This window comes from Natator depressus, chromosome 7 (genome assembly GCF_965152275.1).
Source record: "Natator depressus isolate rNatDep1 chromosome 7, rNatDep2.hap1, whole genome shotgun sequence".
Lineage (NCBI taxonomy): Eukaryota > Metazoa > Chordata > Testudines > Cheloniidae > Natator > Natator depressus.
In genome coordinates, this window is record NC_134240.1 from 72,284,594 (window position 1) to 72,306,107 (window position 21,514).

The 21,514-nt window shown below is 41.9% G+C and overlaps 1 protein-coding gene across 1 annotated transcript in view; it reads right to left on the reverse strand.

The window, feature by feature from the left end:
• The window catches only part of OPN4 (opsin 4), a 36,995-nt gene extending 18,142 nt beyond the window's left edge, over positions 1 to 18,853 (reverse strand). Inside the window, exons 1-4 of the mRNA XM_074959636.1 lie at positions 18,707 to 18,853; positions 11,722 to 11,787; positions 5,585 to 5,727; positions 2,506 to 2,639 (exon numbers count right to left, since the gene is read on the reverse strand). Of these exons, the coding sequence (XP_074815737.1) occupies positions 2,506 to 2,639; positions 5,585 to 5,727; positions 11,722 to 11,787; positions 18,707 to 18,853 (490 nt within the window). The remainder of the gene's footprint in view (positions 1 to 2,505; positions 2,640 to 5,584; positions 5,728 to 11,721; positions 11,788 to 18,706) is intronic.
• Positions 18,854 to 21,514: the final 2,661 nt, after the last annotated feature.

Consider the following 21,514-nt stretch of genomic DNA (forward strand, 5'->3'; position numbering starts at 1 on the left):
TCATGGATGTAAACTTCAAAGATTTACCTGCCTTTATTATTCAAGACAGTGACTTAATATATATTCACTTAACATTCACTTTTCAACTTCTGAAGTTTCTAGTGGGAGTATTTCAGAGATCCCATGGCAGCTCATTTAGCTTTCATTTTACTCTAACTCCCATGGAAAGACCTATTTTAGTTAAAAGTATTTCTGTAGTCACTCAGATACCATGGAGCAACTCATATCCCAAGAGGAGGTCAGCATAGTTTCAATAAATAATTCAGACAATGGATTGGTTGTCAGTTGTTTACTTTAATTATTTGCTATTTGTGGAACATGATAGGTCACAGTTTGTTTTCTGCTGTTGGACAGAAATCTTTAAATTAAGAGAATAATTAATGATGAATGGGAATTAAAACGTGTAAATTCATGAAGTGTTTGAGATGCACCAACTTTTTCATTAATATCTGCAATTATACAAATAGTACAACACCCATAGAGCACATACTCATTAATATATTCAAAAGTCTGCTTTTAATTATTCAGCCAGCTCTAGAGATTAGACAGTTTGTTTATACATCTGTGTATAGTCTTTTCAGTTTTGTAACATGAAGAACTGCAGAAACAAGCATTTGTTATTATCTGCTTAATTTAATGAGCAAGTCAACAATAACCAACATTTCAATACCATTCCTCTTGTTCACCTTCCCCACCACATGCATGCAAGAAATAATTGCAGCAAGAGGAAGAGTAGCCCCTGCATGGAAAGAGTCAAATGGTGGGATTCACAAAGGTATTTAGGTACCTAACTCTCATTGATTTCAATGGGAGTTAGGCACTTAAATACCTTTGTGAATCCCACCTGAAGAGTCTTTATTCCACAGATTTGCTTAGGCCGTATAACAGATGGGCCCCATCAGACTGGCTGTATGATCTGTATATTTGTCTCATACACAGAGGGTGAAATCCTGGCTCCACTGAACTCATTGGGAGATTAGCCATTGATCTATAAGGAGCCAGGATTTCACCTTAAATCTGAATCTCTGGTGTTGGTAGGCAGGGGGAAGGGAGAGCTCAGTGAAGCAGCACATAGCTTTGAGCCTGTGGAGAATCAGGGATGGGTCACTGGAAAGGATAGTTGGACAAGGTTTAAGAGGCAAGGATTAGACACTGAAAGTAGACAGTTTAAAATAAAAAGGTAATTGACACGCATTAAAAAGCAAGCGGGAGAGGGGGAGAAAGGACCGGGGTGGATAGTTCATATGTATATTTAAATAAACCAAATCATGTTCCATTTCCTATCCAGATCACTTTCCTTGATGTTGTATCCCCTTCACCCACCTTTTGTCTGGCTTTGTCTTTATAGATTGTAAGCTCTTTGGGGCAGGGACTGTGTTTTCCTGTATGCCTCTCTCTCACTTAGCATATTTTGGGCACTGCTGTCACATAAACAACAGTAACTTATGTTTGACGAGGGATGTTTGGTAGTTTAGACCCAATGCGTGAAATACAAAGCATATTCACTGACCACACTGAGAATATTTGGTTTATAGTTACATTGTAAAAACTTACATTTATTTTCAGGGTTTCTAGCAGCAGAAATATCAAGATAAAAATTCCATATTCAAGTTAATTAGTGCCAGTGGCAGATGGTATGCTGGGAGCAGGTGCTCCTGGGCCTTATTCCTCTCTTTTTTAAATTCAGGTGCGAGATGATTGTGAGTGAATGCGAGCTGTAGAGAGTATGTTTGTTTATCAAACATTAGAGAAGACCTTTTTCTATCTCACTATTCTCGCAGTAATGGTATAGACTTAGTGATGTAAATATATTTATAACAAACAGAAACTACATTAGAAGAAAGTAATTTAGGTTGCAAAGTCAAGCACTCAGAAGTTAGGAAATACCAGATTTATGGTTTCCCATGCAAACTTGATTTCCCCTCTTGTGCTTCCAGTATTTGCATTGAAGGAGACAAACGTTCTAGAGAAAAAAAAGTATGTGATCATGTAATTAAAACTGTATCGTAATGCACATGCACAAAGGGGCTCACTGAAGGTCACACAGACAATCATAAATCTGGCATTTCTTAACTTTTTAATGCTTGACTTTACAACCTAAATACCCTTCTTTTAATGTAGTTTTTAGTGTAATTTCCTCTGGTTTTTTTAAAGGACAAAGATGAAAACAAATCTTGATTTTTGCATCTGTATCAACTCCTTGTCATACACCTGTCCAAAATTCAAAATCAAACTCATTGAAAACTGTCAAATTTCATCTGTTATCTATACCACTAAAATATAAATAACTCCAAGTACAGACCCAAGCTTGTTCTAAACCTTTTGACAAACTTGGACTAAGTCCTGAATGCTCAACAAAACTTGAAACCAGGCAGGTTTTATGTGCTTTCGGCTTTAGTAACTATAGTTTTGCATAGCTTTGATACTTATACTGTCAATTCTTAACTTGAAGTCATTACCATGGACAACAAACTAAATTATCTTTCAGGAGATATATGTACAAACCTTTCTTGCCAAAAATCCAGTGCTTGTGGAGACTGGTAGTGAAGAAAATTGGAGCCTGTGTGATGGACATTAGGAAGTCGCTAATAGCTAGATTGATGATGAACATGTTGGCTGGAGTTCGAAGGCTCTTACTCCTACAGAGAAGAGATCAGAAGGAACATTGCTAAGCGCTGATCTGTGGGTAATTATGCCATTGCTCTTTGCTGTATGCAGTGTTATTGTAGCCATGATGGTCCCAGGATATTAGAGTGGGTGAGGCAATACCTTTTACTGGACCAACTTCTGCTGGTGAGAGAGACAACCTGTTGAGCTTACACAGAGTTCTTCTTCATGAACCAAAGAAGAGCTGTGTGTAGCTCGAAAGCTTGTCTCTCTCACCAACAGAAGTTGGTCCAATAAAATATATTCTCTCACCCACCTTGGCTCTCTATTGCTTTGCTGTGAGCACTGGCAGCTTCACAAATATCAAGGTGTAGAATATGTCAAGCTACATCAAACTGGCTTCTGATTTTCCTGAAGAGAGAAGCTAAATGAGACACCATCATTTTAATAGCAAACTCCTTACATTTCTTTGTGCCTTAGTAGAGGATATGGATTGGTTTTGATAACCAGCTCAGAAACAGGAATAAAAGACATTGCTCTCTGAATACTTTGACCCACTGCACCGTGTCCATGATTAACAGGAAATTAAAGTTGATGTACTCTATGGATTTTCTAGATCTGGGTCATGCAGAGCTGAGGGGACATTTTCCACGGCTGACGAGATTAACAGCAACTTCCAAATATGGGGATTAAGGAGGCTGATTTTATACCACATGCAGCATTTTATTTTATCTCAACTCCTCTCCATGACAGGCAGTTCACGGCACCAGGCACTGAGTTTGAAGGGACCTATTGCCATACTTATTACATCCCCACCTCCATACATTATTCGCGCAAACATAAAATAGAGTGTCCTGTAGTGTTTTTGTACAAACTTATTTGCTATTGAGAGTTCTTAATATCAGTACTTAATGATTCTGGCTTTTTATTCTGTTTGAAATTGTGACACTTTATCTAATGTCTCCACATAAAACTGCTTTCCTGAGTTTTCAGTCTCAGACACAATTGGCCAGATAATATGTTGCACCTTCTGAGAGCTGTAGCATAGAACATGCATTCCAGGAGGATCAGTGTGTAGGGCAAATATTCTGTTTTGCCCCCAGTGTAACTTAGAGCTGTCCCAGGGGCACACATCATTTCAGTCACTCCCCTCCAGCCCCTGACAATCTTTGTGCATTACAAGGCTGTCTCAAGAGGTTCTGTTTTCCTAGAGAAACTGGCAGACGTTCCTGGACCAGCCCACAATCACCAATTTTAAAGCACTGTTGCAATTGCAGTTTTAGGGGCAGCAAAATACTCAGTAACTGTTTACAAACTAACTCCTTTAGGCAGTTGGTGGTTTGTTATTGCTGTGCAACTACGGATACCGCATCAGTGGTGGGTATGTGTAGTATCAGTGCACCCCCAGCTCTGCAGTTCTACTCTAGTCTCCCCACCCACCTCTACATTTTTAGATAACTCCACGGAGAGACACAGCCAGCCCCACACCTGTCCCCTACCACAGACACAGCTGTTGCTGCCAGATTTCCTGCTGAGCTGCCTCTTCCAGAGTGGGACACACCACAATACTGCTCTAGTCTTCTCCCAGCTGCTGCTGTATTCTTCCCCCACCCTGTGTAGGCTGTATGGTAGCATCTTCCTGGGTGGGCAGGCCAAGTCTCAAACACCACAGAAGGGTCAATATCTGATATAAATGCTCTTGTTCAGCCTAGCTCAGTCGGCAGCGTATCAGTCTCATAATCTGAAGGTCCTGAGTTTCGTCCTCAGAGGACACATACGAGAGGATCACAAAATGGCCCCTTCTGACCTTATAGTCTATGAAACATAGCAGAAAATGTTAGATGAGGGGGAGGTCGTAGTTCAGGTCAACTGCACCTGTATTCTCTTTCTATGGTCCATGAAGAGCACCCCTAGGCTTATGGCTCCCCAGCCATCTCCTCACTCGGGTGGAGATCTGCATCTCTGTCCCATCTGACCAGGGTATTTCCAGGCTGAAGTGTTATTCCCATCAGAAGACAGGCTGTCTAAGCAGACGTACTTGCTTTCTCTTCATAGACTAATCACGGTGAATTGCCCACTGTTATAAGTTATCACATAGCTCTTTCTGAGCAAGCACAGTTTGTTCTTCAGAGAAAAGCATTATAGAGAAAACACTAAAAACAATAAAAGAACCTACACGCATGCTAAAAGTTCACCAGAGATCACCCCTTCAACATGGCCTCTGGCAGGAGCAGTCCTTGAAAGCCCTACCCAAAGGTTTTCATGTGGTTTCTACTTCATCACTCACAGTCTTATGGGGCCTTAATAGGCCAAAGTCCTTCCAACCCTTTCCTAAGGATTGGGGCCCTCTATGGACTAGAAGTCCTGTCCATTTGCTGGATCTGAACAAAAAGCCCTGAGTCAGTTTACCACCAGGTTATTTATCCCAACATCCTTTCTTTGTCCACTGGTCTCTAGAATCTGGTCTGAACCTTTGAAGAGACTGTGAATAGGTAACAGGCCTTCAAAGGGCTGATATCCAGAGGAATTACATTAGCATAAACCCTCCACCTAGAGAAGTTACATACAATCTCACAATAACACATAAACAATTGCATTTTAAATACAGTGGTTCCCAAATGTATTCAGCTTAATTAAATAAGGTTTAACTTAATTCAATAAGGTTTATCCAGGATATTGCATAACTATCACAGGGAGTTGTAATGAAAATCTGAGAGATTGGTTTGGGATACTTCCACTCTCAAAACCACTAGCAGCAAATTATACTTCACCTTTCATTAAGGCCTATTTCATATGCAAGATAAGAAATACAAGGCCATGGATCTGGGTTACTTTGATGCACAGCTCATTAGTTTGCATTAGTACAATCATAATGATAGTGTTCCTGAACCACATTTCCTTAACACAATCCCACCAGTATTGAAGTCTATCCACAGGAATATTTAAGACACACAGAACAAACAAGATGTATACGTACCTGCAGAAAGCATAGATGACCAGGAAGTTACCCAGCGTTCCGGTGATCCCCACCATCAGAATGACAGTTCCAATTGTGTAGTGGGCATGGTCTGGAACATCCAGTGTAGGGAAGGCATGAGGAACATCTTGCACTGTCATTTCCTGCAGAACAAGCAGGAATTCATAAATGCACAGTGGTACTTAACTGAATGTGCTAGCATCTGCTATTCTTCTGGGAGATGAGATGGATAAAGGAGGTTAAAAGCTGGATAAAAACAAACACTTTGGAGTAAACTAATCCCTTTCAAATTACATTTATTTTTATTCCTCTTTTGCAAATAAACATTGCAGGAATGATTGTATCAGCAACGTTTGAATCAAGGGCCATTTTTTTGTTTTTACTACCAGTTTAGTGTTTCAGAGATTGGAAAATCTAAAGGAGCAAACAAAAACAAAACAAAATACATAATAGTTGACAGAAATACACTGGGACTCTGTTGCATTTGACCTCAAGGAATGCTGTAAATAACAGCAAGTTTGTTCTTTGTAATTTTCATCCGATGAGAATTTCAGTGCCTGTGGTAAAGTTTGATTTCTATTATTTCCTTAAATCATTGGCTAGTTTTCTAATAAATAAATATTACACATCTTTAGTGAAAATGGTAAGTCCAGTCGATAAACACTTGTTTATTCAAGCCTTTAATACAGTAGAAATCTGATTTCTCCCATTGACTAATGAGTGCTGAATTACTAATACCCTCATGACCTGATTACCTTGTAGTGTTGAACAACACTGTTCCTTACAGATTAAATTGAGGATTGAAAAAAACAAACAAACATTTTTTTAAACATTTGTGTTCGATACAAGTTCCATTTTTATGATGGCCCCAACTTTGTGACTTAGACAATAACAGCTAAGAGGCATGGTGACCTGATAGCAGTGGAAGATGGAAGGGGAATGATGCCCAAAGTGTCACCACCCTGCCCACTTTTGACATGCATACCCTGAGCATGTAACTTTCAATGGTCCTAATGGATCAGCACAATTCAGAAGCATAGGCAAGATACAGTCCTCCCATGCTAGCTAATTTGCAGGAAAATCCCAAATTGTGCTACATGGGGACCTAACCTCTTTCAGACATAAACAAGTCAATGTCTAAATAATAGGAAAGGGTATTTTGCACCTCCGCATAGGTGAGGTCAAGGATCTATTCTCCTGCAATAATTATAATCCTCCCCAAAAGGAATTTAACTCTTGATGCCAGGACAAGCCACCACAGATGCCTATAGCCTTGCCACCAGTTCTCAGTCCAAGATGGTATATCCAGATTGAAAATATTGGCTTCACAGTCCAAGAGGTGCATATCACCTGGTCAAAAGAGCCCATAGCCATCATAGGTAATGCTCTTGTGATTCAGAATCAGACCTCTGGCCCCCAGATGAAGGAGCTAAAACTCATCAGTCAGTTAATATCTTTCTGTGCCTATTCCACTGCCATTGATCTGCATGTGCCAAAATAGTAGTAGCTCAGACCACACTAATATGATCTCTGGAAAAAGCAAAGAGCAATCCTGTTTCACATGGATTAACAGCTCAGTTCTCTTATCTACAACCAAGCTTTTCCCACTCTGAGATGCAGAACAATAACTTTGGGGTGGTGAGGGTGCTGTCATCACAGCTCATAATTCAAGGGAGTTAGCTGATGCCATCACATGCCATGATTACTGAACTGCAAGAATCAGACTGGTCCAGAATAAAGCCCAGTTGAGATGCTTGCTGACATGCAGCTACCCACTTCTGAGCCCAGCACAGGATGCCTACTATCCAGATCACAGCCTCTCCTGTGACCAGTCAGTAGCTGTCTCATGACTTTACTTGCTGATCTTGATCAGCTGGGGATCAGATGGTTTGGGTCAATTATCAGATCCAAGTGGGAAGGAGTCATAAAAGGCTAGGAGAACCCCACTGGGGAAGAGTGTTGCAGGAGGGGGATTCTCTCCTGTGACTAGTCCTGTGGGGATAGGACAGCATGAGAGAGGCATGTGGCCATGTTAAACCCCAGGCAGGTGGCCAGGAAATAGTCTGGAAATAAGGATCTACCTCGTGAAGAGCCAGACTGGTGGGGCTGGGGAACCCTGAGAATCAGTGATCTGTAAGAAAGCATAAAAGAACGAAGCCCAGAAAGGGTGGAAGACCCTTCTATTTTATGGGACCATTGTTTACTTATCAATGCTCCATCTGGGTACAGACAAGGGGCCAGAAGGTGCTGTGAGACAGAAGGAAGTGCTGTGCAGGCTGACCCTGCTGTAAATACAGATGATCCAAGCAAATCCCTGAGGGGAAAGGAAGGAAGGTATGAGCTCCCCACCCCCAGCAGTCATCTGCAGTATTGCCAACAAATTGAGAGGGGAGGGGTGTTCCATTTCCTGTGCAGTACAGGAGCAGCCCAGACTAGTAGAAGCAGCTGGAAAACATGTCTCTAAATTGTCATGTTTAATGTTGCTAAGAGGGATATGGAAGAGCTCAGCTGGAGCATCTCCTACCAAGAATGCAGGAGAAGGGATGGAAAGTAGGGTTCTCTAGAGTGTTGTGTGGTGTGGTGAGGACAGGGATAGCAGTCTTCCCAGAAATGCAGAACAGACAATATGCATCTCCTGGCAAGTGGGGGTGGAGTGGTAGGAACAGGCCTACTTCCCGCCAGCACTAGCTGCCAGCTAATCCTAACACTCCTTATCTGTGCTAGAATTAACTGATAGCAGCCATCCTAATAAAGGAGGCCTGCCAGTGGATGAGGCAGCTAGGACATGGGGTTGCCACCTCTGAGGCAGAAAACTGCAACTCCCCCGTATCCCTCCCAGGCACCCAACTGACCCTCTCTTCTTCCCCATGTGGGACCCACTCCCACACTTGCCTGTGCCCCTCCCCACCCCGGGCTATACTGCATTATGCGGACCCGTGTCCAACCACCCATATCCCAGACTTCCTAGTGCCCACCCACAACCTGACAACTCTAAGTTTGTGCCTGGTGAAGGGGGGGGAAACTTGACTGTCCACCAAACATGACTGTCCAGAGGACAAAAACATAGGCCCATGGGATTGTGGGATACTTTTGGAGTATTCAGAGCATGAAATCCATTGGGCTGCGTCTACATTGCAGAGCAATAGGGCTAGAATCCCGGGTCCCAGCTTGATGCAGACTCAACTTTCCACCCTAGCTAGGTCCTAGGACCCTGGGTCTGAGCCGTGGGTTAGAGCAGTTTGGGACAGATAGAAGAGGGAGTTAGACTTGAGCCTCATTTCAAACCCTGGGCATACACTGCAGTGTCATACCCTATACTGCAATGTAAGCCCAGACTCAGACTTGACCTAAAACTCCTTCTGTCTACACGCAAATCTCTTGCACTTGGATCTAGGGTCACAGGATCCTGTGGGGGCTGAGGGTCCGAGCTTTCATCAAACTGGGACCCAGAGTTTCAGCCCTCTTGCTCTTCAGTGTAGATGCTGCCCCACTGAACTCATGCTCTGGGAGTCCCCCAAAAGTATCCCACAGTCCCATGGGCCAATTTCCTTTGGCAATTCTTGGGGTAGAGAGGACAATCGACTCTAGGGAAATGGAAACAGCCCCCCTTGGTGTAGTGTAGCAGTTTGGTGAGTCGGCATTTAACTCTTCTGACTGCCAAGGTGCGAATACCTCAGAGCCATCTGTGTTTGCAATGGAGACAGAACAGAAGTCTTTTGGAAAGTGCACTGCTTCCTGTTTGTGGGAGCACAGCCAGATTTTGGTAAATCTCTGGTACGAGCCCCTCAAAACAGTGGACTTTAGTAAGAGCACCAAGAATGATCATGCATACCAGCAAATAGCGAAGAAGCTGGCAGCACTGAAAATTTACTGGAATGGTGTGACCAGTGCAAGGAGCAGATTAAGCAGCTGAAGATTGTATACAGGAAAACAAGACCCACACCTCAGGCAACTTGCTGACAGCATGTCCATTTTAGGAGTTTGACTAGGATCTGACTGCATAGAGCCAATGCTGGTGCATGCTAGCCTGCCCATGTGGGATGGTACTCTGCTGGCCCCAGAATCCAGCATGGGGACCAATGAGAGCCAGCAGCAGGTGCAGAGTGAGGCCAGCAAAATGACTCTGTTGTTGAAACTAGATCCAGAGGAGCCTTTGATACAGATGCAGCAGTGGCACCTGGTGGGGCTGTACTCAGAGGAGCTGTTTGATGCCCCCCAAAGGACCCAAAGCCAAAGTTATTAGAAGCCCGAGCTAGCAGGGTATCTCTGCTAGTGGCAGATTGTATATCAGTGCCTTGGCTTCCCCCCTGTTACTCCGTGGAGTTCAAAATGGTGACCAGGAAATGCAAACAGTAAACACACCTTGAAAGTGAATTTTTACTGGGAAGGCACAGACTTTTGCTAGGGCATTCCTGTTTCTTAAAAACAGTAACCTTACATTGCCATGCCTGTACCTACGCCGCTCTGTAACCACTCAGCAGTTGACGAACCACATGGAAACAGTGAACTGGGGGAGGGGGCAGTGTGTTCCATTTACAAATCGAGTCCATTTTAGTTAAATGGAGTCCATAGGTGACAAAATCATTTGATATCCCTTTGTGGATATCTGCAAACTTGTCCTGAAGCAGGAACTCCAGATAGTTCATCACATTTCAGGGAAGGACTTATTTTCCAGGCCCTCCTTGGTAGCTGAGCGATCTACTCTGCCCATAGATGTGCTGTCACTTTACGTTTGAATACTTCGGTTGCACACACTGCAGGTTTCCCACCAACAGCTTGGATTAACATCGCCCTTTGCCAACTGGGCCCCACAAGAACTGTTAAGTCCCCCAAAATGTGGAAGGCCTAAAATGATAGAAAAAGCTTTTGTGACATGGCCACTGACTCCGCCCCCCCCCCCCCCCCGCTCAACCCCAAATAGTTCTGCAATTTTTAGGGGAGAAGAAAACAGCTTTGAATTTTTAAACTTACCATTGTCTCTGCACTTATTTCGCTGTGACTAATCAATCCACGTCCAGGGAGCTTCTGTGGTCTGAAGCATCCCACTCAGAATCTACTAAAGTTCAGTCTTGAAAAGTAACATCTCTGCACTTATTTCGCTGTGACTAATCAGGCCATGTCCAGGGAGCTTCTTTGGTTTGAAGCATCCCTCTCAGAATCTATTAAAGTTCAGTCTTGAAAAGTAACATTTTATGTCCTTGAAGTTTCACAAGGACTTGTTCTGTGCTCCTTCTCTGGGGTATTTAAGGCTATAACCCTCTGTGTCTTGTCCTGTTCCAGGCCCCTCAATCTCTCCTGGCTGCAGCATCTCCACAGCTCACCCACAGTTCAGTGCAAGCTTGTCCCCAGGTACCTTCACAGACCATTCCAAGAGAAAGCATTTCCATGATGAATTTATGGTTGAAGTTCTGGACAGGGCCAACATACAGGTCCAGTACCAAAGACAAAGGGAATTACAGCCAGAGGAAAGGCAGGTTGGCTGCACAGTTTGAGGACAGGGTTTCAGCACAGGAGCAGGCACTTGCTTCACAGTTCCTGGAACAGGAACAGCAGCTGAGGGAGGGGGACAGAGCTCAGCAGAAAGGATTGCTTGAGTGGCTCATATCACTACTGGCCGCAAGAGCATCAGCTCCTGCTGCATTACCCATATCATGGCCTGAGCCCCTCAGTGGTACTGTGATGCAGACCAGAAACAGCTTGAGTGGCCCATGGAGTTGAGTGCACCCCTCTCCTGCCCAGTGCCAGGTTCAAGGGGAAAGGAGAATGTAGGGGACAGTCAACAGTAGAGGGGTTTCTGTATTGTACATGGCTTCATTGTTTGCACTTGTCCATGCACTTTTTTCTTTAAGGTTCTCTTGTTTCTGGTATTTTGGTGTGGTAATGGCAGCTGGCCTGCCTGGCAATGGTTAAATGTTGTTTCCTGTCACAGGATGAAAGCACAAGCAACAGAAGTTCTTCTAAAGATGCATCCTCCATGTTGTTGGCTACATTAACTGGAAGCGTGCAGACCAAAATGACTCCTTGGCAGGGTGTGCTGGTGGTCTATTCAAACCTCCTGTAATGTGCAGGGAGGACAGTAAAGTTTTTCTATGGTGCACCACAGTCAAAGGGCTAGAGTGACCACATTTTGGGAGAACACTAGGGCTTCTGGGATATGGTTGATTTGACTCAGGTATATGTGCTGTAGTGTGGATACCAGAGCCCTGGGTTCAAGCCTGGGCTAGACAATTCTTAACCTAGGGATTACAATCAGTGTAGATGGTCCAGCCCTGGGTCCCCTTAACCCTGGTCTTACATTACAGTGTAGACATATGCTATGGGACCTGTGGGCTATAGTTGAAGCAGCTGCCGGCATCCCTCTATGTGCATGCAGCTATGATTGCCAATTGCAATGTGCTAGGAGGAGGGGTTCACTTGAAACTTACAAGTAATTTGAAAATACCTGAGTCCAGCAACTCAGGAGAAAAACTGTCCAGGCTGGTTAAAAAGAGGTCAGGTGGCAACCTTAATTGGAGTTGGGCCGAGGCCAGCCCCTCCTGACTTTACCTCACAGTCTCCCCCTCTAGTTTCCTTCTATAACCTGGCACTCATTGCTATGGTGGTACCCTTTTGTGTCAGTGGCATCCCAATTATTTTGAACGTTATGCAAATTCTCAGATAATAGTGGCTACCTTCTATTCTCAATTAGCCCTGTGAGGTTGGCTGTGTCAGCTAGCGTTAATGGGGATACTTTGAATTTAGACTGGTGTAAGTGATAGCCAAACCTGGCCAGAGGAGTGGCTGTGGAATTTTAAATGTGATTATCACTGCTTGCTTACAGAGGACCTACCTGCAGCTAGACTAGTCAGTAAGCCACATTCCTTGGTGTTTCTACATTAATGGGATTTAAACATATGGCAAGCTGTCTGAGGCATGGTTGTGGCAGATTATCTGTAGGGGAAAATATTAATATTACATTAAGGTTGACCGTTTAATTTCATAAGAGTTGAGAAATTCACAGTTTAGGTTTCTACAGCAAGTATGACTCAGCCACATAGCATAGAAATATAAATGGGGATTTTGCGTGAGTAGAGATTGCATAATTTGGCCCTCAGACAGTACAGTACAGTAACACAAAATACTGTATCAATAATAGGGGTCTGCGTTCAAATTACTTTACAGGAGAAAATAAATCTCCTTTTCTAACACAGTAAAACTGAGATTGGAACATTTTTAATTGTTATAATACACAGACCTGATTAAGGTTTTCTGTATGAAAAACCAGTTCTCTATTTTTCTGTGGTGTGTGCCTGTATTTGTCTTTTTACACAGACCTGGGTCACGAAAATAGAAGTACAACAACTGAAGGAACTTGTCTTGGTTAAAAAGAACAAATTGCAAAAATGCCTTTGATTTGAATTAAAATAATAAATAACTACAAGCCAGGATTAAGTACAAAAACGATCATATACAATGAATAAGTAAAGTCCAATTAGAGAGGAAGGCTATTTAAAGGAAAATACAAGTTTTGAAACAAATCATCTAGGAAGGAAATCACTCAGGACCAAAAGTAAATGTCAAGGCTTAATAACAAGTATATGTATAATAAATGGCAAAAGAAAAATTTTTGGTAGAGACGTATTAAAGATGGGCCAAAGTCACAAAATGTGGATCTACATTACAATCTGAATTTTCCCAATGTTTGGGACTCAGATCCCATAATCTAATTTTTGCCATTCTTTAGGAGGATAATGCCTACTTTTAAAACATTTTTCATTTCATATTTTTTCCTGAAAAGTAAGGGCCTTATCAAAAGAAAGTGGAAAGACTTTAATTGACTTAAAAGGCATTGGATCAGGTCCTAAGCGCTCAAAACTGGGTTAGCATACATAGCTCTCATTGACATCAGTAGGGGAACAAAACGTTTGCATCACTGAGTAGAATCTGGCTCTAGATTTTCTAAATAGAATTATAGGTCAAAAGAAGCCGCGGGGGAGGGAGGAGGAGGAGGGAGAGAAACTGCTTAAGGAAATCAGGTCAGCTGGACAATCAAGAAGTAAGACAATTCATATTGCTTTTCTCTATTGTTTCCACACCACACGGGCCTTGTTTAGTCTCTGTTCCCCATTGTCATCTGAAGGTATTAGTACTTAAAAAAGAATGCAGTAACCATTGTTGTGGTCCTTGTCAAGGCAAGGTTACAGGTACCTTACCCGTTGACTGCATAACTCTGTGGGAGCATTCAGATTGAGTTTCTATATAGCACTGTTCCCGTATGTATTCTTCTACGGAGCACTCCTTCACTATCCAGGTTATAGAGGAGGCAAGAAAAACAACAAAGCATACCACATATTTTATCCTTTAAAACAGACAATGCTGTTTTTGTTTCATATAACGTGGCTCAGAATATCAAGTGTTTTATGGAGAAACTAAAACTGTGAGCTGAAAGGTTAAGGGCTTCCTGCAGGTTAAGAATGTCCCTCAGCTTTCCTTGAGCCAACCAAGAGGCGAAGGGAATAAAGACACTTGCATCTGAGGCTTTTTACCACTGGGTGCCAGTATACACACAGGTTTCAGAGTATCAGCCGTGTTAGTCTGTATTCGCAAAAAGAAAAGGAGTATTTGTGGCACCTTAGAGACTAGCAAATTTATTTGAGCATAAGCTTTCGTGAGCTACAGCTCCTTTTCTCCTTTACTCCTTTTCTTTTTGAGTATACATACAGGCTCATTGTGCTGAGGATGTGTTAGCATGGTACTAAATCTGCAGAAACAATTCACTGGGAAAAAGCAGGCTTCCTTCGTATTGTATTACACAATTAAATGTTACATGTCTCTCAGTAACACAAATATTGACATTGTGAAAATCATTGAGGAAATAGATTGCAGGGAGCCCACTCCATTACAGGGGCTATACCAAGGCAAGACCTAGAGAATCAAATCATCTAGGTGTGGACTGCATTTCAGGGATATGTGTGAACGTGAAGGTTAGTTTTACAGTAATACCCAAGCGTATATGAAAACCTGGATAATAACACAGCAATTTGTTCAAGGTTTTCAGCTCTGACAGTCATACCACATTTGGTTTGGAGGCTTTCTTAGGTACCGTTTGCTTGCTATGGAATATAGAAAATGCCATACCAGATCAGGCCAAAGACTACTGTCCTACCTCTGGCAGTGGCCAGTACCAGAAGTTTTAGAGAAAGGTGTAAGTTATGGAAGAAGTTTTCTTCTCACCCTAGGCAGTTTAACATTTGGTTTATACCTTGAAGCTGGAAGGTTGTTTTATCTCTTGTACATGATAATCCTAAAGGAAGATATTTTTATTATCCGTATAAATGTGTAATCCTTTTCTAAATCCCATTGTGCTCTGTGCCTCAATAGAGTCTTGTGGCAGGGAATTCCACAGTTTCATCATGTTAGCATACCTTTCTTTCCAGCAGTTTTAAGTGTGTCATTGTGGAAGCACTAGAAGAAAGGGACAAGTCTGGGTTTCCTGATGTGAATGCATATCACACATTCCTTGGACACTTAACTCCTAGTGACATCCATGGAAGTTTGGAGTGTGACAAGAGTGCAGGATCAAGCCCATACTACCTAAAACATAGAGTGAATATATTTGTAATTGCAGTGAAGGCTGGTGTTTGGATGGTACTCTGCGGAAGACAAGGAGTAGAAACAGGGAGAACAGTATTTTTTTTCTGAGGGGTGAACTTAATACTTGCCAATGTCCTCTAACACGACATCTAAAACAGAAGTGAATATATTTTTAGTTAATATGCAGTAAGCTTTTCTGAGGCTTGGGTTACTTTTGGGGGTTGGGAGAAAAGGAAATGTTTGATAGCCAGACAAGTTTGTCCAAATCTCACTCCTCTAGACCTGACACTGGAGGTCAAAAAGATATAGACCCTTATTGTTCTGTATTAAATATCAGTGGCCCTAAATGGTTATAATTAAGGCAGAATTCCTCTAGGAACCTTTGAGGAATGAATGCAATAGCTGGTTGACTACCCCAAAAAGGGGGCAATGTCTACACCCCTCCATGCCTGGCCAGATCCGCTGGCTAGTGCAGGGGAAGAAGAGGGGCAAACTTCAGCCAGCCAGGGTAGCTACCACTCATGGAGGATGCTAGGAAGGGAGAGGACCTGCACTCTTCAATGGGATCCTGTCCAGTCCCTGTACATGGGCACAAGGTGTGAGAGAAGAGGATGGAAGGTGCCTTACCTGCAGAAGACCAGGCACAACTGTGCCCTAAGTGAGTTCCCCCATGTCACAGTGAGTGTCTTTGGCAGAACCAGTATTAGTCCCAGATGCCTGTTCCCTGCTCTAACCACTAGTATGCACTGCATTTATATGTATTTTTCTAACAAGATGGACTCTTAAGCAGTTATTTTAAAGTGAGCTTTTAAAAGTTCAGTTCACCTTTGAATAAATTAATTTAATTGCACGAATGAAAGGACACATACCCTTTTAAAGTCTGACTCTTCCCGCTGGCATTTCCTTCTCTGTGACACAGAAGGAAAAGTGTAGTGAATAAATTGCAAACTATTTTCAGAAGAGAGAGTTCTATTTTTCCAGCTCAGTAAACCAAAAAAAAAAAAATCATACATTTAACAAGTCTTATCCTGGAGACTTTAGTTATTAAAAAGTCCCACTGAAGTTGGGAATGAAGTCTGCAGCAACAGACATATATATGCAAGTGTTTGTTCATAAATTTATTTTCTATGTGTAAAGAAATGATTTTCTACTTTTCACACTTTCCTAATAGTAGTGATATGATGCAAGATCTAATTTTCACTTACAGGGAAACTGAATCTTCAGGACATTGTCCTGGGACTTGAATGTATTTCAGTATCCCTCTCTGCATACGCGTGTTAAGCCTTGTTATGTGCACATGGCTTTATTTGAGAAGTATATCTTTTTTTAAAAAATGACAGCATGATATTGTATGCAAGTGACCTGGTTTGGTCCACAGTGTTTAGAATTATACAGAGCATTTGAAAAGGCTTTGTGAAGTAAACAGAGCAGGATCAGGGCATTTTGCAAGTACTCCTCTCAGAGGTACTAGAGGAATTTGGCATTCAATTTAGTATGTATAACAAGATAAAACAAGAAAAGAAAAAAAGAAACAGGAACTAAGATCTTACTGCCCTCCTGATATAAATTAGCTTCAAACTGAATTCACTAGTTCAGAGAAGTGCCCATTTTTAACAGAGTATATAGCCTGGCTCCAAGAATACCTCAGATTTTGGTAATAAGTTTCAATCACATAGCTGGCACTTCTTCTTGCTCCAAATTTGGGTGCTGATACTAACGGAGACAGGGGAATTCCCTATGCAGTTTAGGGTGGTTTAGTCATCCAGATTTATTACAAGTTATGATTTTATACTGGAGCAAATTATACATCCCAGAAAAATAAACAAAGCAGAAATTCTGAACGTCGGCTATAGGTTCTGCCATCGCAATAGGCCCCATATGTCTGATAAAACATGTTACTCCTCACATCTCCTTGATCTGTTTTCAGAGCTTGCTTTCATAGGCATTTTCTTTGTGGTTAGGAGCAGAAGCAAAGAAAGTAATCCTACTGCAATTATGGTTTCAGCAGGGTGACGACAACTTCTAAGCCCCAATATCTAGTGGGCAGTGAGGCTCTCTGCTGTATGATTTTTGTCCTGTTGTGCAACTAGTGTTGCATCTAGATTCCTGTCTAAATCCTGAAAAAGATATGCAGTCCCTCTAGCATTCTGTTAAGCAGAACTGTGTATAAGTTAAAAACTGTTAGAAATTTTAATGATAAAGGAACTTAATATAAGCAAAGTGGTTTGATTTCTAAAGGTCTTTCAGCAGAGGAAGTCTGAAGTTTTTTGGGAAATCATGATCTCACTCAAGCACTTTTTCCTTTTCCACTTGTTTTCTCTCATTTCTCTTCACCCTCCGTGCTGTGGTCTGCTATCCTCTTTCACATTATCCGTCTAATTTAGCTTGTAAGCTCCTTGGCACAGGGAAGTTACCTATTTACTGGCCTCTAAAACATTGTGCACATCAGTTTTGTTACAGAAAAAAAGTAATAATCAAACTTTGTTCTTCCTATACAATTACATCAATAAGAAAATATTTTCTGCTCTATTAAATATTGGACTAAACCAAAACACCTAATTCAGTATCCCCCCTTCCCTCAGGTGTTTGTAACCTGAACACAAATTATGCAAACAGCTCCTGTTTTATACTGGGCCAAACCAAGTATGAGTGCTCACAAAATCTATAACTGAATTTTGCAGCTTGAACCCATTTCTATTAATGTTTTTAAAATGGTCCAGATACTTGTTGCTACTGAAGAAAATGTTGTACTCTGCTGCTTTAAAGAGCAAACAAACAGAACTTCCATTCCTACTAGTGTTTGCAGACACATTTTCAAAATATGAGCAACCGGAATGATGCACTGATGAAGGGCTTTTTACTTTTTTTTAATTTCGTTTTTGGTTGCTGTAGGACTTTTAGAAAACCTGAGGAAATTCTCATTTTATTAATTTCCTCAAATGAATAAACTTCAGTGAAATCTCAGTGCAACAGATTCTCCTCACCCTCGAGCTTTTTAAAAAAGCAATTTCCTTCTATTTAGAATTTAACAATTGTAAAAAAAAAGGCTCTGGTAGAACTTATCATGGAAGTACACGGAAAAACTCCAACCAGACTTCATTACAGGTGACCGAAAATAGCAGCTCTTGTAATTCAGGTACACCCTCTCTTTGTACCAACAGCCTACTATAGAACTGTCCTGGGTTTCCCTCCCACAGCTATTACAGAAGAGGTGGTTGTGTTTAAACTTCTGAGCCAATCATTTCACATTCAGGAGTGGACTATGTTTGATAGTTTTACAATATACTGTACATACTTTAACATTAAACACTCCACTTCATCATCTGCTCATGTAACCCTGCTGACAATAACGTTAAAATCGTTACAAGAATCTCAAAAAATGACATTTCCTAAGTTTCCTTTTATGTTGTTTGTTAGAGCATTGCTACCTTTAAATGTGAGCAGGCAACACACACCTTAGATGTCCATGTCCCTTAATGGCAACTTTTACCAGCAGAACTATTTGCTACAGCTTTTATCCACAGAAAAACTATTTAGTGCCACACTTACTGTTGGGGCTACAGGAGGCAAGTCCACCAGTTTGTAGGCATTAGCTTCTGTATCATTCCAGACACCCTTGAGGGACTCCACAGTACTGGTGCAGTTGGGGTTCTGAGGGGGGCAAAAGATGACCCTTCGAATGGATTGAATATTCATCGGATTAAATAAAAGCAATTTCCAAAAGCAACAGATGTCACAAAAAAGCTCTGCTCTGAATTTTAAACATTAACCCCAGTTTCCCTTAGTACTGAGCAGGGTGTCAGCTTTTCTACTCTGGAACTATGTGAAATGCAGGGTTTCTCAGTAGAGCCTCAGATTGCTTCTTTTCCCTCTCCAGCTTAGCAAAAAGCGGCACCAGCAGCTTCCATTTAAATATAAAAGCCTGCAGGGGCTGCACATGCCCAGTTAGGCCCTTGCCCCATTCAAATTAAGGCTTCTGTTTCATTACATTATAAAATTGGTGTCCACTTAAAAACAATGTTATCTTCTTGCTTCTGACAGATTTAAATCTGCATTATAATAGCAACACATTATCCTAATATGACTAGAAAAAGAGAAGGAGGGGGAAGGTTGCTTTTACTAGCTGACTTGAATAATAGTCATCTTACATTTCTTCACTGTGCTGGTGAATTAATTTTCATCCTCTGCAATTAAGGAACATGCAAACATACAATTATGCCAGAAATGTAAGGAATCAAATTAACTCAGATGCAAAACTGTTTGTGTATAGCTATAGGTTACAATTAGCGGTCAGTCTGCATTTAAAAACAAACAGGAAAAATACATGCTAAAACTAATTAAAGTCACACTAAGCTCAACTTCCTTTTCTACCTCTCAGTTTTAAAATCGTTTACGGAGAAAGTGAAAAATAACCACACATTTCAGAAATTGTGTGTTATCCTGTGAAGCTTTTGGCAGGAAGAACATGCAGGGCCTAATTCTCATTTATACTAAGGCCCCTTTACAGCACTGTGGCAGTGACAAAAGTGTGTAATTGGACTGTATTCCCACTTTAAGGCCCCTTTTACACTACCAGAATGATGGAAAGGGGCCTTAGTGTAAATGAGAATCAGGCCCATGTAGTGGAGGTTTTTCTTAGTTCATACTGGCTAGCTGAATCTCAGTGTCATAGTTCTTAGGCCTTTCAGCCACTCAGTGCTGCTGAGTGACCCTAATGGGGGCTGTTAGCTTCAGTGCAATTAGTAATGAAAGTCGATGGCATGGGATGTTTCTGAAAGCCTTCATCAAAAGATATTTTTAAGGTAACATTGAATATTGCATTCCCAGGGGCCCACTCTGAGATTCCAGTTCTCACACAGCTTTTCTTGAGTTACTACCAACAGTACCTAATCTGAATCGGGGCACAAAGGTGCATGTTTCAGCAATTGCTCTCTCTGCAATGTTACTCCATGCAACCCACTTCTCTATCCCCAATGCATGCACTCACATCACCGGTCCTGCACATTCACCTTTTTCCGATGACCATATAAGGAAGATGCTATTCAGCATCAGTGACACTCTGTACCTCGGGGGAACACCCTACACCTCCATGTTCATCTTTATAAAATGATTGTGTGGTAGTCATGCAAAGTTTGTCATGTTGTGTGTCTCCAGAAGGCTCATGATGCACTGAGCATGGTTGTTATAGTGATATTATAGTAACTGTTACAGTAATATTATAGGTTATAATTTCATGTATGTAGTTATGAGGCTGAAAATATATCCTCATGGTTTAAAATAAGCACAGGCAAAAACTCTCCAAGAGCAGAGAGGCCGTTCACACCTCATCAGGGCAGGTATGGGACAAACCCAGCCCAGCCTCACAGGAACAAAAGACGCTGGCCTAGGCAGCAACAAAAGAATCCGTTAGGCTCTCGAGGGAGTCCCCCCTCTTCCTTTGGTCAGTTGGGAACTGAGATGAGGTAATGCTCACCTGACTCTGAAGGGGGGAGGGCAAAGCCAAGAGGGAAGAAAGGACATGATAAAAGGGAGAGACATTTACCATGCCCTCTCTTTCCCACCTATACATACAGACACCACACCAAGCAACTGAAGCGCTGATCAAAGGGGAAAGCCTGGCTGAAGAGCAACCAGCCAGCCTGTGGTGAGACGCAACTAAGTTTGTAAGGGCACTGAAAGTGTTAAGATCACCTTAGAATGCATTTTGCTTTTATTTCATTTGACCAAATCTGACTTGTTATGTTTTGACTTATAATCACTTAAAATCTATCTTTATAGTTAATAAATCTGTTTGTTTATTCTACCTGATGCAGTGCGTTTGGTTTGAAGTGTGACAGAGTCTTCCCTTGGGATAACAAGCCTGGTACATATCAATTTCTTTGTTAAACTGACAAACTCGTATAAGCTTGCAGCGTCCAGCAGGCATAACTGGACATTGCAAAATGGAGTTTCCTAGGGTTCTGTCCAGGATCGGAGATATTGTCCAGTGTCATTCAGTTGCAAGCAGCTTACATGCCAGAGGCTGTGCGTGAACAGCCCAGGAGTGGAGGTTCTCAAAGCAGAGCAGGATAAGGCTGGCTCCCAGAGTCAAGGATTGGAGTGACCTAGCCGATCACTGGTCCAGATAACACCAGAGGGGAACGTCACAGCATCCCAACCTGAAGGAGAGCTCTCCTAGGCTGAGAGTCATCAAGTCCCCCAAGGGAATTACAACATGTATCTCTAGCACATTTTGTCCTTTGTTGAGTGAAAAGAGACTCTTATAGGGAGAAAACAAATGTTGGTGCAGGTGGTGGGATGACATGAAAGGAAAACAGAAGGTTAGAGGAAAATGAGCTAAAGATTTTCATCATACAG